The sequence below is a fragment of the Capra hircus genome, chromosome 1 (genome assembly GCF_001704415.2).
Source record: "Capra hircus breed San Clemente chromosome 1, ASM170441v1, whole genome shotgun sequence".
NCBI lineage: Eukaryota > Metazoa > Chordata > Mammalia > Artiodactyla > Bovidae > Capra > Capra hircus.
The window spans coordinates 80,832,745-80,858,479 of NC_030808.1; the positions used below are offsets into that span (position 1 = coordinate 80,832,745).

Below are 25,735 nucleotides of genomic sequence, written 5' to 3' on the forward strand. Positions count from 1 at the left end.
TCATGGTTTAGTAAGTCACCTGTGTGAAGGTAAGTACTCTATTTTTGAAACCATAGTGTATGATTACACAACATCATAGCACCATCTGCAAGGTGCTGTGCCATCTTATTTCTCAAGGCAGCATGATATATCTCATTTTACAAAGAGGGGACAGGTTAAAAGTTACGAGCATTCCTTGGCTTCTACTTTCCTGCTTAAAATACACACATATGACTGTCAGGCTCTTTCATACATCCTCTGACCCAGCAACCTCTCTGTGGAGACTGAGCCTCCTTCCTTACCCCTCACACGGCCCCCTCCTGGCTTTCCTGTCCATTATCTGTGAAACTTCCAAATCTCATTCCTGCCACATTCCACTCTCTTCTCCTTCCTTCGAATGGTTGACTCCCAAGGGGTGGGGGGGACTATGACTAACATCATGTTTAGCCTTGAAAGGTAAATGTGGACCCTGCCATCAAATTTTAAAAATTAATTGGAAATATAACCCCTGAGTCTTAGTAGAGCTTGAAGGGAAAAATTGAAGGCAAAAGGAGAAGACAGCAGAAGATGAGATGGTTGGATAGCATCACTGACTCAATAGACATGAGTTTGAGCAAACTCCAGGAGGTAATGAAGGTCAGGGAAACCTGGTGTGCTACAGTCCATGGGGTTGCAGAGTCAGATGCAACTTAGTGACTAAACAATGATATTACAAACTGGGGAGCTAATAGACAACATAAATTTATTTCTCACTGTTCTGGAAGCTAGAAGTTTAAGATCATGGTACCGAGGGCTCCCCTTCATAGACTTGTGTCCTCAGATACCTCTGCCCTCGTGATCTAATCATCTTCCAAAGGCCCCTCCCCCTAATATCACATAGGACGTTAGAATTTCAACATATGAATTTGGGAGGTTACAACAGTTCAAACCACAGCACTCAGTTACTTCTTGAACTCCTCCTTTGGATAGAGAACATAAGATTCCAGGTATAGGACAGTTATGGTATGATATGGTACCAGATAATGTGGAGCCAAAATGGTATGGTACACACTAGGAATGCCATGTAGATTTAAGGAAATTAAGACATCAGAATTGGGCTTCCCAGGTGGCACTAGTGGTAAAGAATCCACCTGCCAGTGCAGGAGATGTAAGAAACATGGGTTTCTTCCCTGGGTTGGGAAGATCCTCTGGAGAAGAGAGTGACAACCCACTCCAATATTCTTGCCTGGAGAATTCCATGGACTGAGGCACCTCATGGGCTTATACAGCCCATGGGGCCTCAAAGAGTCAGACACAACTGAGCGCCCACAGATATCAGAATTAGCCAAAACTTAAAACTTTCAAAATGGGTATATGGTATTTCTGAATACATTATAAAAGTTTGCTTTCTGGAAAACTTTGGTTTACCCTCTGGTATTAATCTTATCAGTAGAACTGATAACTTTTATAATACCGTGAAAATGTCAAAACGTTTCTGAAGCCTGAAATGAGAAAACTGAACAATGCCATTACTGTTTACTCTCCAAACTTAGGAGAAACAGTGACTATAAATGATTTTCTTTAAATAAAGTCAGAAAAGTACTTCTAGGACATGTAACTGCTGCTTACGTTGGGGCATCATCACCAGTCCAAAACTTTTATGGCAGAAAACGGATAAGAGGAGAAGCAATGACCCAGGAGCAGTGCCGAGAACCAGAACATCCCCTGCATACCCGACTCTCCCTTCTCGTTTACCAGCAACATTCTAACAAGAGCAAGCTTAGCCATTTTCTGTGTCTGAATGTCTGAAAACATTTGATAGCAATTGAGGGTTGGCTGCCATGATGTCACCATCAAAAAAATCACGAGAGAGACTCTAATGACTTCTAAATATAATCTGCCAGTTCCGAACTTATTTTGTGTGTTTGGGAAAAGCAGTTGGCGTTTTGTAGGAAAGGAATTATGAAAACCTGCCCTTGCCAGTCAGTCACTGGCAGGACTTTGTTTTATAAACTTGTCGTCTGTGATCAAGTCTCCAGGCTCATTTGTTCACTTCTGAGTCCAGAATTCAGGGTTGGAGGAAGCACCTGAGAAACCAGTTGGCAGCAAGATTGTTCAGTCGTAGAAAAGAATTGTCATTTCACTAATTCTGCCTAATATAAATCACTAAGAAAACCAAGCTTCTGGAAGATGGCTCAGGAGTAAACACTGAGTGCAACAGAAAAACTCGGTGGGTCACCAGAGCACTAAGCACTGTTAGCCATTTAATGAGAACTTCGATCCAGTGGGTGACAGCTGGTAGAGCAGCTTAACTCGTTCCTCTCCCTCTCCCTCCCAGACTCCCAGCAGAAAGTAGCAATTCTAGCCCATAGCCAGAAGGCAGTCCTTACAGCACAGCGTCTTCTAAGAGTTTGCTCTTCTACTTTGGGTAAAGCACCCTCTTTAAAATGAGTTAGCCCCTAGATACATTTGAAAAACTCTTAACTCCTCTGCCATCTCAGCATCACATATGGAATGTTCGATCTACTTCCAGACAAAGCAGCAGCTCTGTGTACTATCAGTTTAGGAAGAGTAATTGGCACCATTGAAAGGATTGGTTATGAGCGCCTGCCCTTCCTGGTAGGACATTGGAAAGGCACGAAGCAGGCACAAGCATGGAGGTTTTCCAGGCCTCCCGTATGCAGCTAGCCTCTCATTTGTGGTTTGGGGTCCATTGTTGTATTCCTTTGCTTTTGAAAATTTGAGATTGACATATACACACTTCTGTATTTAAAGTGGATAACCAATAAGGACCTTCTGTGTAGCACAGGGAAGTCTGCTCAATGTTATGTGGCAGTCTGGATGGGAGGGAAGTTTGGGGGAGAATGGATGAATGTATATGTATGGCTGAGTCCCTTTGCTGTGCACTTGAAATGATCACAACATTGTGAATCTGCTGTACTCCAATATAAAGTTTAAAAGTTTTTGAAGTGCCCCTAAAGATTGGGTATTTCTTACTCAGAGCTAATATTTAGAGTTGCTTGAGGAAGGACTTTAAAATCATAGTTTTTAAGTCATATTTAATTTGTATATACTCTTTTTTTTTTTTTTTGCCATGGCAATTTTAAGCCTTAGATAAGCTAACATGTAATGTAATGTCTACCAGTATATTTTTGGGTGTTTTGTCCTTTTCAGAAACAGAATTGTTCTTGTCTGCAATCCTTAGTATTCTTATCACACCTGTGTTTTTCTTGAAGCTCCATCACCTACAGGATCTTTAAGGGCTTCAGAGCCTCCAGGCAGTGGACCCAACACAGAAAAAGCTTGTAGGGGTGGGGGTGGGGGGGAACCTTGGCTAATTTAAAGCATCAGATGATGATTTCTGACTTTAAAGAACTTTTCATTGGTTTTAGATGGAAGGCTCTGTGTTAAGTGTTTGGCTTCCTCTGGCGTGTGACTGGACATGAGTTCCAAGAACAATCAGCTAGTATAGGGTTTGCAGAAGGAAGCATTGTGCTCCCTGTTAATCACTGTCCTCTCTGTCCTCCCCTCATCCCTCTTCTGATTTCAGTGGTGCTTCATGCCCCACCTCCAACCAAGATCAAACGGGAGCTGCACAGCCCCTCCTCTGAGCTGTCATCCTGTAGCCACGAGCAGGCTCTCGGTGCTAATTATGGAGAAAAGTGCCTCTACAACTATTGGTAAGTGGAGCCAGAGCAAGGCTGGCCAGGAAGTGGCCAGCACGTTGATTGTTTCCAGTATTATTCAGCAGACGCTCAGGGTAGCGCACCCGTCTCTGGCGGCAGTATAATGATCCTCTAGCTGTAGCCAGTCCAAATGGGCTTTGTCTGCATGTAACGTGCAGAACTGTTAAATCAGCCCTTCAGGGGACTGATTTCATGGGGCCCTGAGCCCTCCCAAGGGAAAGAACCCTGAATGCTGGGCTATTTGATCTGTGGCTTCAAGGGAGGGACTATATGCTCCTTTGTGTCTATCATATGTTAATGTGAACTTTGAGCACCAAAGAAGTAATCTTCACATCAGAATATATGAAGAAAATCCCCAAGCCAGTGCCCTTTACTTAAGAATATCCACGCCCCAGGAATGAAGCTTTAATTTTAAATCATTCTTTGCTCTTGAAGATAAACATAGATCTGCCTGAAAAGGGGAGGAGAAGCTTTGTTAAGTGATGTTACAGCAGAAATTTGTCTTTCAAAGGTTCTTGTTCCTGGGAACCCTGGAATTCTAGGGAGAGGGGGCCAGAAAACTCCCCCAGGACCTAATTTCTCCCCTCATCCATCCACCCCTGCACACGCATACATGGAGAATTCTTTTAGAAAAGGGGAAAAAGGAAACCGGAAGCTGAGGCTAAAATTATCTTTGAGAAGAATCACTAGAAGTGTTAAACAAGTCCCTGTGACGCAGTGTGTTTGTCACTTTTCAGAGGTACAAATATTCCCTCGGGGCTGCCAGCAATTTAACTATGTTAATGCTGTCATTTCCTGGCAACCGTGGGATGCAACCTCGAGTTCTGTTGGACCTGGTGACCACGCTAATGGCTTCATTGCAGCTAAATGGTTCCTTCTCTTTTTCTGTTTACAGTGCCTATGATAGGAAGCCTCCCTCTGGGTTCAAGCCATTAACCCCTCCTACCACCCCCCTGTCTCCCACCCATCAGAATTCCCTATTTCCCCCACCTCAGGCAACTCTGCCCACCTCGGCGGCACATGCCCCTGCAGCTGGCCCAGTCCCAGGTGTGGGCCCCACCCCCACCCCTCATTCGCTTCCGGAACCTGGACCACAGCAGCAAACCTTTGCGGTCCCCCGGCCGCCACATCAGCCCTTGCAGATGCCAAAGATGATGCCTGAAAACCAGTATCCATCAGAACAGAGGTGGGTGCTGATCTGGGCTTCCTTTACCACTTCCTCCCACCTCTCTAACTCCCAGGGAGAAGGGAAGTGGTAGTCACTTACCAGGTACCTATAAAGTTCTCATTCCACTGAGGCATCTTTTGAGGTAGGACTACTAATAATATGAATATGAACTGTTTATATCATCACCCTGGGGCTTCTCTGGTGGCTCAGTGGTAAAGAATCCCCCTGCAATGCAGGAGACTAGGTTCGATCCCTGGGTCAGGAAGATCCCCCGGAGGAGGGCATGGCAACTCACTCCAGTATTCTTGCCTGGAGAAGTCCATAGACAGAGGAGCCTGATGGGGTTGCACAGAGTCAGACATGACTGAGCAACTAAACAACGTATCCCCCTGCTCCTAAGGTACTGCAGAGGGGATATAGGCCTTGCAACACCCTTATGAAGTAGGAAAGGGAGAGGTGGCTGGTACTCTTCCCCATTGTAGAAGCAGAGGAAGACGGACCTGCTCAGGATGTTGACCCTGTCTGTCGGCCTTGGCTGAGGGCAGCTTCGCTGGCTCCTCATTGGATACAGCCTGCTAGAATCATACCTTGGTTTATGCTACCCATTAATACTTTATTACCATTTTACTTACATATTAGGGAAGATTGCTGAGTTATCAGAGGTATTATTACTCATTTGATTTTAATACATTTTCACAGTAGGGGATTACCTGAGGACTGTATTTTTTTTTTTAGGACTTTATTTTTAATTTTCTACTTTTGAGATGGAGATCTTGATTTCCCTTAATAAGGAAATAGAGGCATCAGAATAACTTGTCCAAAGTGATTCATTCTCAGAAAAACTAAGATGTAAAAGGAATCTACTCTGCAAGCACCAAACTTAACCTCTTAGGTCCCAGCCTTTGAAGTCATTATCTGTGGTATTCTAGAACTTTGTGTGCTTGTGGCCTTCCCTTAATACAAGATATTCTGGGGGCCTTTTTTATTTCGGTCCCTCTGGAATGAAGTGATAACGTAGGCAGGTAGTTATCTGTGGTTACCAATGGCTGCAAGGTGGTGACCGTTGTTTGTCCTTTATTGCTCTGCTTGGGGGAGAGGAAGAATATATAAGTTATCTTCCTCTGGCCTGGTCCAACCCAGATGCCTGCTGGTATTTAATTGGAGGTCACTATTTCTAGATGAAATGCAGAAAAAGAGCAAGTACTCTTGTCTGGTTCCAGTTCCCTTCCCCCTTTGTGGTGAAAGTCACCGTAAAGAACCACGTAATTTGTCTGGTTAGTGTTTATCCCCCTACTGATCCAGGGGCCATGAACACCAATGGTATATGGGGCCTGAGGGGAGAGAGTGTTAACTGTGGGCTGGCTCGGTGGTGGGCCTCAGTTGCCACAGGAAGTCACTTCATCTGAAGGAGGCAGGTACTTCAAAGTGTTTGCTAGTCACTAGCTTGTAATAACAGTTGTACTTCTTTAAGAGAATTTGGAAATTTGGAATTTTAGTGTAGAAATTCCAGGGGTTTTGTTTTTTAAAGCTGGCAACTAATTCAAATTTAAAACCGCAGTAATACTTTGCAGACTAAACAAAATCTGTGGGCAGAATCACCCCCAAGGCCTGCCAGTTTGTAAACTCAGGCCTGGATACCATTTTTATTTCAATAATTTTGGTTTTGTGTTTTTAAACTGTCTTTTCTGATTGTATGCAGAGATTAGTAATTGAAGAGGTGGGTTGGGGTGGGGTATATATTTTGTATTTGAAATAATTAGCCAACTTTAATTTGTTATACCATATGTAAAGGAAAATCACTTTGTGTTAAATCTCTTATTCGTATTTTCCCTTAATCCGTTTCATGTCTAGAGAGCCTGTGTAAACAGGTTGTGTCAATGGCTCACTGAACTGGGGGAGAATCTCCTATTACTAATGCTGCTGGTAGTTATTCATCTTCCTACAGCCCTGGAAGATAGGATGCCTTAGTCTCAGTGATGAAGTAGGTTTGTCTCCAGGCTACCCGGCCTCCTCCCAAAAAGAGGACATTTGATCCCTGTGATTTGAGTGTCTGTCCTCAGGTATCCAAAGGCAGGAGCCAGAAAGTAGACATTTCTTTTAGGGGGCGATTCTTCCCTGAAATCTGCCTTCCATCTTGCACTCACCTTCTCTTACCCTCCGCCTTTAGGAGTGGTGGGTCTGAAATCAAGACCTCACCCACACACGGAGTGATACTGAGATCCTTGAGAACTGAGGTGAAGGGCAGGTGCCTGCATAGATAAAACACAAACAAACATGGGCTCTTGGGCTTCTGTACCAGAGCACTATATTATCAAATCTGAAGGTGTACTACAGGAGTCCTCAGTGGGGGATTATTAGTAGTATAGGCTTCTTGCTCTACTCCAGAGATGGAGCTGTGGGTCTGGGGCAGGACCTGGAAATATTACTGTTGTACTTTGAGAAATCATGGTGCACCCCTGTCCTCTACGCCCACACCTATTCAACTTTTTTTTTTCCCCCTAAGACTCAAGTGCCCAGTACTCAATTTTGTTCTTACTGTGCTTGTCTATTATTGAGATAATGATATCTGTGTGATGCAAAATACACCAAAAACATGACAAGCGATTATGCTTGTAGATATAGGATTGCACAGAAAATGAGACAAACTAAAATCCCTAGTCCGATTCTGGCTCATACTGTAAAGAGTCTGCCTGCGGTGTGGGAGACGCAGGTTCAGTCTCTGGGCTGGGAAGACCCCCTGGAGGAGGGCACGGATACCTACTCCAGTATTCTGGCCTAGGGAATTCCATGGACAGAGGAGCCTGGCAGTCTATAATCCATAGGGTCACAAAGAGTCGGGCACAGCTGAGCCACTAACAACAATAGAAATTGCAGTCAGGTATGATAAACTTGGTAACTACACATTTAATAACTTATGCCTGCTTGAAAGTGGAGTAGACTAGTTAGAAACTGAAGTTTTTCTTGTGCTTTTAAGTTAGAGGGACTTCAAAATTAGCCTCATAACAAAAATGTGGTATTTTGCAGGATAGAAGGAAATCAGTCTTACCTGAGATTTTCTAAATACCTCTGTAACAAAGGCAAGATAAAAACAAACAAACAAACAAACAAACAAAAAACCCTATCTTACATGTTAAAAAAAAAAAAAAATCAGACCTCAGAGCATCTAAAGGACTTCCTAAAAGTCACATAGCCAAATACCAGGTCCTACCTTTAGAAACCGAAAACATAAGTACCCCACTCTGGTTATGCTTACAGGAGAGGGGTTGCTGACAATGTACTAAAAGCTAAGTAAGAGACCTTGAAAAATCCATTTCAACCTTGAATTTTATCCATCTGTTTCTTTAAACTAGCGGGACTTTCTCTTAAAACTACAAAATCCTACTTAATTCCTACATCATTTATCTAAACTCATGTTGTCACACCTTTATTTTTTGTTTTGCCGAGTACCTTATTCCTTCAGTTGAGTAGAACAAGCTCTTTTGAGGTTTAAAAACCATGATGTATACCCCTTTCTTTAGACCATATTTCACTCTATATCTTGTCTTCAGTGTGTTTATTGACAGTGATTGTTTGCTAAGACTATATAGTCAGTTGTATTCTTAATGTTTTATATGATCAGTATATAATTCTTTACAACTCAAAATTTGTTTTAGGAGATAAATACTAAAAAGCCATGATATATATTCGTGATTTCCTCCCCCCAAAGAGGAAAAAAATACCATGTAATTTGGCATGTTCAGACATGTTTCATTTACCCTTAAAGACCAGCTGCTCCTTGAAAAGGAGCACTGCTTCTCATTCAACCTTCTCACTCTCATAGGAGTTTATTGTGCTGTTCATAATGTGTACAAAAATCTTCCTATGTTATGCCCATAGTACTGGCCAGATATGCAATAAAGAAAAACTGTTATTCCATCTCATGTTGAGTTCCCCACAGTTCAACTGAAGAGACTCCACTAAGAAATACAGCATCTAGAAATTTTGGGAAAGATTGAAGGCAGGAGGAGGACAGGGAAACAGAGGATGAGATGGTTGGATAGCATCAGCAACTCAGTGGACATGGGTTTGAGCAAACTTCAGGAGATGGTGAAGAACAGGGAAGCCTGGTGTACTGTAGTCCATGGGATTGCAAAAAGTTAGACACGACTTAGCGATTTAACAGGAATTTTGAAATCCACTGCACACTCACGTGACAGCAAGAAGCAAAAAATCAAAAAGCAAAATTTAAGAAGATACCCCTGATGGGAAAATCGTCTGCTTCGGACTTCCATGGTGGCTCAACGGTGAAGAATTCACCTGCCAGTGCAGGGGACATGGATTCGATCCCTGGTCCTGGGGAGGTCGCACATGGCTCAGAGCAGCTCAGCCCCGTGCAGCACAACTACCGAAGCCCACGTGCCTAGAAGCCTGTGCTCTGCAGTGAAAAAAACCACTGAAACAAGAAGCCCATGCGCTGCGAGAGAGTAGCCCCTGCTCACGTACAACTGGAGAAGGTTCTTGCACAACAATAATTTTTTTTTTAACTCCCTTCTTGATGCTCCCTACGGGCAGTAGTGTTGCAATAGGCTATCACACTGAAATTGATAGTCAGAACCCAGTCCCCAGAGTCATCAAGAAAGGGTCTGTTGTGTGAATGGCCTATTTGAGAAGGTTCTCTCTGTGATTGTGATCAAAACTTTAGAGCTTAGAGGGTGAGCTTACATTTTCTAGAACTGTGATTTAATAGAAAACGACTTATTCACTAAAGATGCTAAAGAGACATAATATAGGTTTTTGTCTTCTCCTTCCTCTCAAGTCTACCCCTAGCTGTTCATTTTTGTCCTTCACAGTTTGTAGTTTTTAGACAGGGCAGAGCCTGACAGTGAGTCACACTTGCAGCCTGTCAGACACATGCCTTTCCATGCACTCCTGTTAACAGCGTGTTCTGTGTGACAGCACAGACCCACTTCACTGTCCGAAACCGAGTTTCATAGATGCTTAATGGAACCTTCATCAGACTGAGCTGTGTACTTCTAGTCAGACATGACTTAGCAACGGTTCAAGTATGAGAGGTTTTTTGGGTTCTGCATCTTAAGAGGGCTCATTTTCTGCATTTCCTTATGTTTAAAATAGGGTTGTTTTTGTTTTACCTTTTATCAAGCTGAAGAAAATTTCCTTCTAGCCATAGTATGCTGGGTTTTGTTGTTTTTCTTTTTTAATATGAATGCATGTTGAATCTTATCAAATGCTTCTTCTGCCTCTATTGAGATCAAATGAATAGCTCTCCTTTAATTTTTCTATGTGGTGAATTATACTGATTTTATATGAAACCAATCTTGTATTCTTGTGATAAACTAAACTTTGTTATGTATAATTATTTATACATTGCTGGGCTAGGTTTTCCAACATGTATTTAGGACTCCTGCATCTGTATTTATGATTGAGAATGATATATAATTTCCCTTTCTTATATTATCCCTGTTGGGTTTTAGCATTGAGGTTATTCTCACCCAGATGAGTAGTGATATTTTCCTTTCTATATATTCCAAAATAGCTTGTGTGAAATTGGGGTTTTTTACTACTTGAAATTTTGGAAGAATTTACCAGTACAGCCATTGGGGCCTGATATTTTCTTTGTGGGAAGATTTTTAATTACTGGTTCAGTATCCTCACCTTTTATGGTCTTACTCTGGATTTCTGTTTAGTTGAGTGAATTTAACAAAATTTTCTGGGAATTTGTTTCACAAGTCTTAGAAATTGGTATATGGTGTTCCCTGATGGCCCACTGGGGAAGAATCCTCCTGCCAGTGCAGGAGACGTGGGTTCGATCCCTGATCTGGGAAGACCCCACATGCCACAGAGCAACTAAGACCATGTGCATTAAAAATAAAGAGGTAAAAATCGGCGTAAAGCTGTTCCTAATGTCAGCATGCTGCCATCCATGGGGTCACAAAGAATCAAAGAGACTGAGCAACTGAACAAAAGTGCCCTTTTAACAACCTCAATAGCATCGTCTCTTTATCCGTTTTTCATTTTTTATTCTATTTATCTAGACTGTTAGTCTTAGCAGGTTATATCACTTGTCTTGTCAGTAAATCAACTCTAGATTTGCTTGTTCTATTGGATATTTTCTATTTCATTGGTTTCTGCTCCTACTGAAATTTTCTATATTTTTTATTTATTCTGTTTTAGCTTCTTTGGTTGGCTAACTTGTAGCTTCTTTATATTCTAAATACATGACCACATAAGATTTCTCCTAAGGCTAGGGTGACCATACCTTCAGTTTTTCCTGGGTCACATAGCTTGTGAAAGTAATTCCTGATAGCTTTTCTTTTTACTCCCCAAAATACCCTGGTTACAAGTAATCGATTATTTTATCTCCCTACCCAAGTCCTGCTTTAGCTATACCCCACAAGTTCTGGCCTCTGGTATTTTAAAAATTCAGTTTCAAGTATTTATTATTTCTTCAGTCCTAGAGTTCTTCAAATGTATATTTCTGAATTTCCAAACTTAAGTTTTCTAGCTGCCTGGACTGTATGATATTTAAATGTCATCAAGAAGGTATTTAAAAGCAATTATAGAAACAATTGTATGAATAATATAGGCTCTGGAGTTGAACGGATTAACAGATCTGGAATTGAATCCCAACTCTGCTGCTTCCTATCTGTATGACCTCAGGGAGGCATTTAACTTTCCCAAGCTTTGGTTTCTTTATCTGAAAATGGGAGACTACTAGATACTTACCACATAGAATCATTGGGTGACTTAATCACATTGGCATAGGGAAAGTACTCAAATGTTAGCTTCCATGACAATCTTGTTTGAAAAATCACTTGTATGTTCCATAAAGAAAACTACTAAAGGAATCTTCCTAAAATGATATAGATACTATTACCTAGAAACTTACTTTTAGCTCTTTGTTTAAAGTTTTAAAAATGTAAAGTTCTCTACCCCTAATCTTTTCATCTTTAGACTCATTAATGTTGTATACATAAAAAACTAATACTTTTACTATCTAATCTCCTGGGAAGATCTTGTATTTACATCACCTTCCATATTTGATCTTGAAAAATCAAATATCTAGGCCTTTAAAAGGCATACTTGGTTCCTCATCTCTGTGTTCTGTCACAGTTTGGATGGGCCAGTTTGAGTTTAATTGCCGACAGGCCTCACACAAAGTTCCGAGAGCTGTTTCAGAGCTCTTTGGTGGGCTTTTAGGGACAGCGTTTGGGTTTTCTTTTGCAACAGTGCCTGGCTCTTGGTATATGGCAGGAAAATAAATATTAATTGAAATTGGGTGGCACGATGCCACCTGGAATAAAAATCAGCATTCTCTTTCTGAGAAAGTAGACTAGAGGCTGCCTAGGTAGCAAGGGGACGCTTGTGTGTTTGAAGGTCTCCCAGTTCCTTAAGATCTTCTGTACCATTTTGCATAATTTCTGAAAATAGCTTGTGGCAGGCTGTGGAGAGGAGGTTGGATAGTTGATGTTTGAGGGTAATGGTATCTAAGAACCTAGCAGTGTGCCGGGACCTTTTACATGGGTTGTCTTATGTAACCTTTACAACAGATCTTTGGGACAAGTAACCTGATTGTTCTTACTTTCCTCATGAGGAAACTGAGGCTCAGAGCAGTTATGTAACTAGCTCTGTGACCTTGGGTCAGTAAGTGATAAAGATTGGATTTCAGCCCAGGATGCAGCCCAACTTCACAGCCAGAGCCTCTTTTACCGAGCTGTGCTGCTTCGCTATTTTCGATTTTTTCTTTGCTCTAATGGGAATATTAAGTACGTGGTGGTTGTTTCTTGGCCAGTTTTCCATATCATTTCAGCTGGCCTCTGAACCGCTCACTCCTTCACCGGGCACCCAGAGCCACTGTGTAGCCTTCGTTGAATCCACACTTTTCTCCTTTTTTTCTCTAAGTATTGTGTTTACTCTGTGTTGGCAGCAGAAACCAAAAAGGAAATGCAGAAAAAGCATCTAACGGTTTTCATAATGTAAACCAAATGTTGGTAGCGTGGGTGAGCTCTTGGGAGGAAAGGCGCTATATAAATCTGACAAATAAATAAATAACTGGTTCTTTAAATAAACTGGCACTGAGAAAGCCTTAATCTGTAACCTATTGAATATAGGCTTGCTCAGTAGTCAGAAGTGTCCTTTTGCTCACCAACTGTAAGTTCATGATGGCCTGAGCTCTGTTGGGATAACGGATGGGGGTGGAGGGTGGGGTGGCTAGTCAGGGGAGGAAGAGGTTTGTTAGGAACCAAGCCTTCCCTCCTTGGAAAATGATTGCCTGCCTCAGTAAACAACAGGCATCTCTGTCGTAGCTGTACTATGTATACAACACATTCTCAGCTACTTCAAAAGGATTGCGGAAAGGGGGTTCAAATGAAGGTCAGTGGTTGAAGTGCACAGAGTGTATTTTGAGGACAAGAACTGAATTACTTTACTAATTTCTGCAAATAAAAGCTGTTATCGGCAGCAAGCTCGGAGAGAAATCTTTCTTCCAAATATGCTGGTTTTATGACCTACCCTTAAGCTGCCCTTTGCCACTTCTGCTCTCTCAAAACAAACCAGGACAAGCCAATCCCAGTTGTAGAATGTGTTCCACAGATCCCAGGCCTGTAAGCTTCATACATCCTTAAAGTTTTGCTGCAGGGAGGGGATGAAGGTTGCTGGCTGGTACCCACATGGAAGCACCTTTTCCTGAGGGCATCAGACTAGGCCAACTCTAGAGTTTCATTCTGGAAAGTGAGAAGATGAGCGCTGAGCGGAAGTGAAGTGATGGGCCGCCAGCTGCACTGGCTCTGGTTACAGAGTGGAGTTGGTTCCGTGCCATCTCAGAGCCATCAAGGAAGTGATTTGGGGAGGTCACCTTGGAAGGTGCTAGGAAGGCTGCAGAGGCAGGAGGGGAGAAAACATGGACAGTGGGTGCCCTTGTTACTGTTCTTGCTGGCATAAGCTCTGGGTACTTCAATGAAAATAAGCCTAAAGAGTATCTACTTTCCTGCCCACTTCAGAATTTTCTTTACAAAATCAGGTTTGCAGCCTATTGCTGGTGCCTGTATTCTAAATATCAAGCCTAAACACAAGTTTCAGATTTATACTTCAAAGACCATGTGCAAGGAATAGTAACCTTGAAACTCAGCATTCCTGATTGACAGTCCACTGTCACAGCATTCAGTACCCCCTGATCCTTAGAGTTCATAAAACTTGTTTCAGGAATTTCATCAGGCAGACCCTGATGCTTTTGGTATAAAAGGATAAATGTATGTAAAATAGTTTGGGGATCTTCCTGTTATAAAGGATGTTGTGGTACTGCTACTGGTAAGATAGTAAAGACTCAGAGAGCGCGCCCTGATTTAAAACGTTTTATTCTGCACACGAATCTCTTCACTAAAATTTTAAATCTTGATGTTCTAAAAATCTGTTGGCCCTTCAGTTCAGTTCAGTTGCTCAGTCGTGTCTGACTCTTTGCGACCCCATGAATTACAGCACGCCAGGCCTCCCTGTCCACCACCATCTCCCGGAGTTCACTCAGACTCACGTCCATCGAGTCAGTGATGCCATCCAGCCATCTCATCCTCTGTCATACCCTTTTCCTCCTGTCCCCAACCCCTCCCAGCATCAGGGTCTTTTCCAATGAGTCAACTCTTCGCATCAGGTGGCCAAAGTACTGGAGTTTCAGCTTTAGCATCAGTCCTTCCAAAGAAATCCCAGGGCGGATCTCCTTCAGAACGGACTGGTTGGATCTCCTTGCAGTCCAAGGGACTCTCAAGAGTCTTCTCCAACACCACAGTTCAAAAGCATCAATTATTCGGCGCTCGGCTTTCTTCACAGTTCAACTCTCGCATCCATACATGACCACTGGAAAAAGCCTTGGCAAAGTAATGTCTCTGCTTTTTAATATGCTCTCTAGGTTGCTCATAACTTTTCTTCCAAGGAGTAAGCATCTTTTAATTTCATGGCTACAGTCACCATTTTTTTGGAGCCCAAAAAATAAAGTCTGACACTGTTTTCCACTGTTTCCCCATCTATTTCCCATGAAGTGATAGGGCCAGATGCCATGATCTTCGTTTTCTGAATATTGAGCTTTAAGCCAACTTTTCCACTCTCCTCTTTCATTTTCATCAAGAGGCTTTTTAGTTCCTCTTCACTTTCTGCCATAGGGTGGTGTCATCAGCGTTTCTGAGGTTATCGATATTTCTCCCGGCAATCTTGATTCCAGCTTGTGCTTCTTCCAGCCCAGTGTTTCTCATGATGTACTCTGCATAGACGTTAAATAAGCAGGGTGACAATATACAGCCTTGACATACTCCTTTTCCTATTTGGAACCAGTCTGTTGTTCCATGTCCAGTTCTAACTGTTGCTTCCTGACCTGCATACAGGTTTCTCAAGAGGCAGGTCAGGTGGTCTGCTATTTCCATCTCTTTCAGAATTTTCCACAGTTTATTGTGATCCACACAGTCAGAGGCCCTTAGATGTCACAGATTGATTCAGATCAAGTTATTTGCTTCAAGCTATTGATAGGATTCAAGCTATTGATAGGATTCAAACTAAAAGTAGAGAGTAAGACCTTATAGGCTTACATTGTTAATTTTTAGATTTATTTTGATTACTGATGAAGTTGAACTTTATGACCATTTGCATTTCTTTAGTGATTTCCCTATGTGTGTTCTTTATCCATTTTTTTCTGTTGGAATGTCCATCTTTTATTAATTTCCCCCACTGCAATCTGTATTCTTTTATTCTCTCGCTTTGCAACATTCTTGAATTGGGGGTAGGTTTTCTTTCTGTAGGCTACTAAGAATACAAAGCATGGCCCTTATATCAAACCGTATGAACATTGCTATAGCTGCTAGAGATTTTCTGTTTAATTTGGGGTCTTATTTCTTGTATTTTCTATTACAGAATTATTCCCACAGTTTGTTTTTCTTTAGGTTTTGTTTCTGGTGTTTGACTTACAGAAATTTATGCAAGGATACATACCCATGTTTATCTTGATTTCTGCTATTGGTATGATATCTAGAAAGGTTTTTCCTCTGCTCCCCTCCAAGATTATTTTTTCTTCATATATGTTTACTATCGTGGTTTCACGTTGAAATCTTTATATAAAATTTATTTTGGCATATGGTATAAAACAGGGATCTTTCCCCAAACTTATTTGAAATGCTAACCTTGACAAGTAGAAAATTTTGGAATATTCTTGACTTATTCTAAGTTTGTGACTTAGTCGATCCTTTGACATACATTTCATTCTTTGTATTCCAATTGTTGTGGCTTAGTATTTGTCCATATCTAGTAGAGCATTATTTCACAATCATTTAAGTAAAATTAGAATCACTTTGTTGAATTGGTTGGGAAGGCATTGCTTTTATAGAATAATTTTCAATGAGTGAAAACTTTCCAAGTCCTAAACATTTTATCTTTAATTAGATCTGTTGCTCAGAAAAGTTTTAAGTTTTATTGAATAGCCTACACATTTTGTGATTTTTCTTAGGGATTTTGTTTTTGATTGCTATTACATATGGCTTTTTTTTTTTTTTTTAGAACTATGTTTTCTAACTGGATATTTTTGGTTAAATGTTCTTTGGTCTTTAAAAATTAATTCTGTCTACAGATGAGTGAATGAATCAATCAACAAACATAATCTAATGTTAGTGATATTTGCAAATAGTTGTTTTATATATTCAGATACATAATTTGGCTCAACTATACACATAGACTATGCGTGAAGTAAACACGCACAGAAAATAAACCATGATGTAGCTTTTTTTTTTTTTTTGCTGGTCCCTGACTCACGAGGTTTAAAATGTGTGATATAATTTTGGGGAAAAGGATGAAATATCCAGAAATAAGCATTAATGAGTACTTTGAATTTGTAATCCTCAATGCTAAAATCATAGTAGGTATTCATCCTATTCTTACTTAAACAGTGCAGCTTCTTTCTTCTTGCAGATTTCAGAGACAGCTGTCTGAACCCTGCCACCCCTTCCCTCCTCAGTCAGGAGTTCCTGGAGATAATCGCCCTAATTACCACCGGCAAATGTCAGAACCTATTGTTCCTGCAGCTCCCCCACCCCCTCAGGGATTCAAACAAGAATACCATGACCCACTCTATGAACATGGGGTCCCAGGCATGCCTGGTCCCCCAGCACATGGGTTCCAGTCACCAATGGGAATCAAGCAGGAGCCCCGGGATTACTGCGTTGATTCAGGTGAGCATAACATCATACGATTCCTTTCTTCATCATTTCATTCATTTGTCTGGTTGTTACTGAGTGACTTCTGTGTGCAGGGCTTTGGGGACTAGTTTTCTAAAATTTGCCCTCAAAGAAGTTAGGAGCTACTAAAGCAAATATGTTTATGCATAACTTAATACAAAACAGAAAAGTCATGCAAATGGTAGGAAGCACAGTAGACATTCAGATGTCATGCAGAGTATACCTGAGTCCATACCTGAAGATTGCTGGCACCCAGCCTTCAGTTCAGTCACTCAGTCGTGTATGACTCTTTGCAACCCCATGAACTGCAGCACGCCAGGCCTCCCTATCCATCGTCAACTCCCGGAGTCCACCCAAACCCATGTCCATTGAATTGGTGATGCCATCCGACCATCTCATCCTCTGTCGTCCCCTTCTCCTCCTGCCCTCGATCTTTCCCAGCTTCAGGGTCTTTTCCAATGAGTCAGCTCTTCGCATCAGGTGGCCAAAGTATTGGAGTTTCAGCTTCAACATCAGTCCTTCCAATGAACACCCAGGACTGATCTCCTTTAGGATGGACTGGTTGGATCTCTTTTCAGCCCAAGGGACTCTCAAGAGTCTTCTCCAACACCACAGTTCAAAAGCATCAATTCTTCTGTGCTCAGCTTTCTTTATAGTCCAACTCTCACATCCATACATGACCACTGAAAAAACCATAGCCTTGATTAGATGGACCTTTGTTGGCAAAGTAATGTCTCTGCTTTTTAATATGTTGTCTAGGTTGGTCATAACTTTCCTTCCAAGGAGTAAGCGTCTTTTAATATCATGGCTGCAATCACCACCTCCAGTGATTTTGGAGCCCAGAAAAATAAAGTCAGCCACTGTTTCCCCATCTATTTCCCATGAAGTGATGGGACCGGATGCCATGATCTTAGTTTTCTGAATGTTGAGCTTTAAGCCAACTTTTTCACTCTCATCAAGAGGCTTTTTAGCTCCTCTTCACTTTCTGCCATAAGGGTGGTGTCATCTGCATATCTGAGGCTATTGATATTTCTCCCAGCAATCTTGATTCCAGCTTGTGCTTCCTCCAGCCCAGCGTTTCTCACGATGCCCTTTAAGGCCTGTTATCTTAAAGTCACTGGACAAAGGATATTTCTGCATGTTAGTCCTGCCTCTAGTTTTGTGACCTTTTTTGAATACAATGACCCATTGACCTCCCAATGTAAGTATAGGAGAGTCCACATGTAGGACGGGACTCTATTGTTGAATAGTGTTCTGAGAAAGTGTCTGGTTTGTCACGGCTGTGTGGGATCTGGGTATGCCATGGAAAAGTTTGTCCTGTTGGTTGCTTCATAGGAGTCACTACTCTGTTGCAGTACTTTCATCTGGGAAAATTCCTGTGTCCTTCAGCTGCCAGTGTACACAGGGAGAAATGTAACATCTTGAAACACCTATTGTTTGCTTTTGGGCTTCTTGTCTAGAAAGTTAAACACAAAGTTCCAGCTGTCTTTGGGGGTCCTTTTTACCCCCACTCACACATTCACTGAGTACCCATCTTGTAGGCCAAGCTTATCAAATGAGGTCATTAATGGCAAGAGTGGGAATTTTGCAGCTTGCAAGTTTAGAAACTCTTTCCTCTTCTTTCAGTTCAGTCGCTCAGTCGTGTCCGACTCTTTGTGACCCCATGAATTGCAGCACGCCAGGCCTCCCTGTCCATCACCAACTCCCAGAGTTCACTCAAACTCATGTCCATCGAGTTGGTGATGCCATCCAGCCATCTCATTCTCTGTCATCCCCTTCTCCTCCTGCCCCCAACCCCTCCCAGCAGTCAACTCTTCACATGAGGTGGCCAAAGTATTGGAGTTTCAGCTTTAGCATCATTCCTTCCAAAGAACACCCAGGACTGATTTCCTTTAGAATGAACTGGTTGGATCTCCTTGCAGTCCAAGGGACTCTCAAGAGTCTTCTCCAACACCACAGTTCAAAAGCATCAATTCTTCGGTGCTCAGCTTTCTTCACAGTCCAACTTTCACATCCATACATGCCCACTGGAAAAACCATAGCCTTGACTAGATAGACCTTTGTTGGCAAAGTAATGTCTCTGCTTCCTTTTCTTTATTTCCCCTTATTTTAGATTTTTTTTAGTTGGGGGCACAAAACAGGGACGGTACCCCTTTCCCAAGACAAGGCCAGAAAGACATGATCTTGGAGCTGGAGGTTTAAGGGCTTTCCCTCTGCCACTTTCAGCTGCAGAGACCATTGACAGGAGTGTGTTTCTCTTTCAGAAGTGCCTAACTGCCAGTCCTACATGAGAGGAGGCTACTTCTCCGGTAGCCATGAAGGTAAGTAGCTCTTTAAGAGATTATAATATTCAAGGAAGCCCAAAGTGGCTTAGTTTCCAAGCTAAGATTTGAGATCATAGTTCAAACCTTCCTTAGCTCATGAACATGAGCGCTCATTGATTGTGATCCCCAGTCATCTTGCACACAGAGTTTGAGGCACACTCCTGACCTGTGAGGGCTGCCATCCTTTTCAGTAGTAATGACCCTAACTTTTGAGAAAGAAAGTGAACTGCCTGGTTTCTACTTTTCCATGCAAGGAGGCCATACAGCTGTAGATAACACTATCTAAACTGGAACTTAGGAACCACGTCATGATCTTCAGGACTTCTTTTAAACATTGAAACAGGGAAGGATTTGTTTCTTAGAACACTTCCTCAGAAGTATGTCCTATTTTCTGTCATGCACATCTCTGTAAGTGTCTAGAGCAGTGTGATTCTCCAAACCTGCAGCATCAGCTTCACCTGAGACTTGCTAGACATACAGATTTTCAGGCCCCACTCCAGACCTGCTGAATCAGTCTCCAGGGGTAGGGCCCAGCTCTGTATTCCAACAGGCCCTCCAGGCAACCATGATGCACCCTCACATTCAGTTCAGTTCAGTCACTCAGTCGTGTCCGACTCTTTGCGACCCCATGAATCGCAGCATGCCAGGCCTCCCTGTCCATCACCAACTCCTGGAGTTTACGCAAACTCATGTCCATCGAGTTGGTGATGCCATCCAGCCATCTCATCCTCTGTCGTCCCTTTCTCCTCCTGCCCCCAATCCCTCCCAGCATCAGGGTCTTTTCAAATGAGTCAGCTCTTCACATCAGGTGGCCAAAGTACTGGAGCTTCGGCTTCAGCATCATTCCTTCCAAAGAACACCCAGGACTGATTTCCTTTAGGATGGACTGGTTGGATCTCCTTGCAGTCCAAGGGACTCTCAAGAGTCTTCTCCAACACCACAGTTCAAAAACCATCAATTCTTCGGCGCTCAGCCTTCTTCACAGTCCAACTCTCACATCCATACATGACTACTGGAAAAACCATAGCCTTGACTAGACAGACCTTTGTTGGCAAAGTAATGTCTCTGCTTTTTAACATGCTGTCTAGGTTGGTCATAACTTTCCTTCCAGGAGTAAGCGCCTATTAGTTTCATGAGAGAGCTACTACAGCTGTAAGGCTTAGGTTTGGCTGCACGTTAGAATCACCTGCGTGCATGTGCGCTCAGTCCCTCAGTTATGTCCGACTCCGCAACCCCATGGACTCTAGCCCGCTAGACTCCTCTGTCCAACGAATTCTCCAGGCAAGAATACTGGAATGGGTTGCTATTTCCTCCTTTAGGGGATCTTCCTGAGCCAGGGATCAAACCCACGTGTCTTACATCTTCTACTTTGATAGGCGGGTTCTTTACCGCTGCACTACCTGAGAATCCCTAGAATCACCTGGGGAGCTGTTAAAACTTCTGGTGTCCAGGCTTCACCCAGAGCAACTAAATCAGAAATTCTAGGATGGAGCTTGGGCATTAGTAATTTGTGAAGCTCCCTGGGCGATTCTGTTGTGTCCAGGGATGACAACCACTGTTCTAGAGTTTTGAAAGAGCTAGTTTGAAAGAGCTGGTAAATCAGCACTGGCTGGTTATTATGAGTGATTTGGTTCACAAGAGTGATTTCTATGGGTGGCTGCCTCCCAGTGACTTGTTTGGAAGGGAGACCAAGTGTGGCTGCCATGGGCACCCAGGGATATTCTGAGTGGGTGTCCAGCCCTGGGAAGGAAGGGCTGTCTACCAGACCTCTGTGATGGGCATACATGTGTAGTAGGGCTCTCTTCCAGGTTCCCAAATGTTTCTGCAGCAGTTGATGTCTGCAGCAGGTGAACTAGGAAAGAGGAAAACACTTTGCATAACTACAACATTTAAAGAGCCGCATGCTCTTAAAGGAAATACTTTTAGTAAGGCATTGGGGCTGCTTACTACACACAGTATCTGGCGAGCTTGTGTTTTCCCCCACTTCTTCCCTGACCCCACACACATCGAAGAAGTTAGTTTCAAAGATATCTGCATTCTTAATTGCTCTAAATTACCCTGACACAGTTTTTCTCTCCTTATACAGGCTTGACCACAGATGCCCGTGAAAGTTAGTGAGACAAGTGTTTCTGATTGGCATCTGTGATTACTAAGATAGCCATCCTGCCTTAGCATTCACCTGGAATCTTTACATACTATTTTGAATCTTTCATTTCCACTTTGCCCCTCAAACAGGTTCTTCCTTCCTGCCACCTTTGAGTGATTAGATGGTTGTGACCACAACTGATGCAACTGCTGTGCAAATTCAACTGACAAATTCACTTAAACCAACAGCATCTTCCAGATGTTTTAGAGAACCACATGTGGCAATGACTAGAAACCACAAAATATACCAGAATGATACTCATGGGCAGGGCTTCATCTGATTAGTTTGAAAACCAAACCTAGAATTTAATCTAGGTTTACATTTTTTTCCCCTATATTCTGTGAGTGTATTATGCTCAAAAAAAAGCTCTAAATATAACATAGCAATTTTGGCAGGTGTGTAAACTTTGTAGTTTACTTTTGACTTTATATTAAGGCTGTTAAAACATCAGAGTAGCAAAATTCATGTAGAAAGTCGGGAAATACATAGCTTCCCAACAGCCAAGGCAGAAAATATGAAGCATGATGGATTATGCAATTCTTAATATAAATTATGACAGTTTGTTGTAAGTCAGTTTCCTAGTACCAAACTGGAAAATTATAGGAGTCCCTGAAAAGTTAGCATTGCATTCTTAAATCTTTTAATGGAAAACTGTAGATTCCTTCATATTTATTTCAATAGTTATAGAGCAACTTATGTAGTAGGTGCTATAAGGATGATAAAGGTATTCAGAATATGGTCCTTACCCTCTAGAAACTTAGAATTCCATGACAGAATAAGGTGAGTGCTGCTAAGAGATTAACTAGAGAGATTTATCATAATGTGCAAGTCCTTACTGTCTTGATTTCTTTTAACTATCCTGCATTGCGCACCTATGTACTGGGAGCTATTCTTAAGCTCTCTGTTGTAAGGATAAATCAGTCAATGAACAGAATATATATCAACTCATTAAATTCTCACTAACAAGCCTGTAAGGTAGGAATTATCTTCCACAATCCTTAGATGAGAAAAATGGAGCACTGAGAGATTAATTTGTTCTAGGCCACACAGTGAACCTAGGTCCAATCAGTCTGGCTTCAGGGCCCATGCTCTTCACATTACACCATGGTTTTTTTTTGTTTTGTTTTTTTTGCCTACTTTGTCATCTGTCTCCACCAGTTGGGATGCAAGCTCCATTAGAGCAAGCACCGAGTCTACCCTCTTCTCTAGCACAAACATGTGCCCAGCATAAATATCTATTGGATTACATAAAAATATACTTCTTTGTAGTTAAGCAGAGAAAAAAATGCTTGGGGCTGAGAAGACAAAATGAATAATACGAAACCTGAAAACAATCTGTTTCCAAGTTGGGCAGTGTTTTCCCAACCCCAGGCCTCTTTTAAAATTGTGCTGATCCTGCCAAGAAGAACTTGATCCAAGCTGATTGTAATGAACAGATTATTTCTTGGAGCCTTTACCCAGGGAGTTTAAGTCATAGAAAATCCCTCTCAAAAATCTAGTGCTCATTCTTCACTGCAAATGACCTCCCCTGCCTGCCGGGACCACATACTTGACACTCATAAGCCTGGTCCACATGCCAGACAAGTTGACCGGAGAACTGAGTGTGGGGAGTACCGCTATGCAAACAGGAGCTTCTGGTGCTTCCTCTGGAGAAGCATGTGGTTAGAAGAGAGTACACAGGGATGCTCACCCCTGAAATAGGCTGGACCCCAAGCAAGGGTGTGGTCCCACCATGCCTGTCTATTAATTAACTGGCTTTGCTTTGAGCTGCGGGCCTCATCAGGGTGCCTGCTGACCTGGTAGTCAGCACTGAACCTTTATTAGGGGTTAGTGGGTTTACTTTTTTGGCCCTATCATGTGGCATAGTTTCCCAATGAGATTGATTCATTGGGAGCCTGGAGTCCTAACCACAGGACCACCAGGAAAGTCCCAGATTAGTGGGTTTAGAATGCCAGGCCATCGTCCTTCCCTCTCCTGGACACCTTCTACTTTTTGCCCTGCCTTCCTTTCATTTCCACTTACATATGTTGTTGGCCCAGTCAGTTCACCTGTTTTCTTAACACTGCAATAAGTGTTACTGCTGGAATATCTCTTCATATTCCTTCCACAGTGTCTGGAGATGATGATACCTCCAACTTACCTTTCAGATTATTGTTTGTCATGGTCTTTACTCATTTGGCATCGTTTTCTACCTTCCAAGCTCTTTCATAATTGAATGAAGTGTGTGGGCAGCAGGGACAAGCTGTATGAAAGAGTGAAATTAATATTTGCTAAAAGGGAAATGGCAAGACCGTGTATAGATCAATTAGATCCCCCCCAGTGAGGCCAGCTGAAATAGATGAGATGTCATTTCAGATATAAAGGCTTAGTCACTGATCCATGCAGACCTCAGGAGTAAGATGTGCAGGAACGTTCTGGTGATTCAGTGCCTCCCTGCAGTCTCGGCTCTAACAGCAGAAATTGATGCCGTTCTGACTGCAGAGTGGGCAGTTGCATCAGAACACAAACACCCAGGTTCTTGTGAAGTTCTCTCCCAAATTCAATCTGGCATAGATACAGCAGTTCATTGGACTGAGGACCTGAAATGGTAGAAAATTCTGTTTTAGTCCTTCAGAGTTTTCTTAGAAGAGATCCACGTTAAGCAACATGTTCTTTCTAAATTCTCCTTCAGGTTTTTCATATGAGAAGGATCCCCGGTTGTACTTTGACGACACTTGTGTCGTTCCTGAGAGACTGGAAGGTAAGTAGCCCCATCTGGTTTGGTGCAAAGCTGGAATTCTTACCATGTCAGAGCACCTTCGTCAGTCGTCTTGATGGCAGATTGGCGACATTTGCCCAAACCAGGTGAGAAAATTGAGACTAAAGTACCGCATATGTATCTTTATCCGGAACAGGCAAAGTGAAACAAGAGCCCACCATGTATCGGGAGGGGCCCCCTTACCAGAGACGAGGTTCCCTTCAGCTGTGGCAGTTCCTGGTTACCCTTCTTGACGACCCAGCCAACGCCCACTTCATTGCCTGGACAGGCCGAGGCATGGAATTCAAGCTGATAGAACCCGAAGAGGTAAGCACTGGGTGCTGATTTTTGATTTGATGTTTGTTCCTATTTAGTTCTCCATCTAGTAAAAAGGCCTTTTTACTGTGTCAGATATGCTCTTCTCATTCAGATTCTGGCCTGGCCAATGGGCTTGACAGTGCTTTTCCTATTAATGGGACAGGCAAAGTTCTCCACTGCAAAATATGTAAAAAGTATTAGTAACCCTTCTGCAAATTCTGGGGAGGGAGACCATGAAGACTTACATTCTAAAAGGGTCTGCTTTCTCCCTTAGAAAGTCTTTCAAGTGTTCTTTCAGTGATACCAACTCTTTTTTGGTGTAAGCCCTCATATGTCATAGCCCGTATCAGAGAGTATGTGAACAGATTGTAAGACATTTTTAGTAATATAGGTTGCAACTGTCCTATGGTGGATTTAAAATGGCTCTAGAGAAATAACATTATCAGAGATGAGTCAATCTCAATCTCAGAAACCTAGTGTTTTGTGTTGTTTTAATGTAATATCACAGGAGCTTCCCTGGCTCGGTGCTAAAGAATCTACCTGCCAATGCAGGAGACACAGGTTCAATACCTGGTCTGGGAAATCCCCACATGCCACAGAGCAACTAAGCTCTGTGCACCACAAGTACTGAGCCTGTACTCGAGAGTCAGCCATAACTGCTGAGCCCACAGGCCGAAACTACTGATGCCCGAACAGTCTAGAGCCTGTACTCCACAAAAGAGAAGCCCCCACAGAGAGGCCCAAGCACTGTAACTAGAGTAGCCCCTGCTCACCTCAACTAGAGCAAAACTGGCACAGCAATGAAGACCCCGCACAGCAAAAACAAAAAAGTTAATGTAATCACGTTCTTACTACTCTTTTTTAAAGTACCACAATGAGATAGCAAACCATTGTTACCATCTTTTTGGCCAAATTAACAGAAAGGCCAGTGGACAGAACCAATGCCATTTCTTCGGAGGAGAGGACACATCACAGAATCTCCCCTTTCCTAAATATCACAAAGCAAATTAAGTCAGGCTCTGGGCTTGCCATGATTTCAAAGGGGTTGATTTTTGTTTGATTTAGAATCTAGAGGTTAGAAATGGAAAAGAAATAACTTCCCTGAAAGTCTGACATATGCTTCTTTGGGTAGCGTATACTTGAGCGTTACACATTAAGCCAGCAGAACAAAAAGGTATCTTTGGGTTGGTGTGATTAG

At 42.4% G+C, this 25,735-nt stretch overlaps 1 protein-coding gene across 1 annotated transcript in view; it reads left to right on the forward strand.

Annotated features, from left to right (window-relative positions):
• Positions 1-25,735, forward strand: part of ETV5 (ETS variant 5) — a 56,874-nt gene that overhangs the window by 24,205 nt on the left and 6,934 nt on the right. Inside the window, 6 exon segments of the mRNA NM_001288818.1 lie at positions 3,509-3,638; positions 4,540-4,830; positions 16,747-17,006; positions 19,277-19,333; positions 24,154-24,222; positions 24,377-24,546. Coding sequence (NP_001275747.1) covers positions 3,509-3,638; positions 4,540-4,830; positions 16,747-17,006; positions 19,277-19,333; positions 24,154-24,222; positions 24,377-24,546 — 977 coding nt within the window.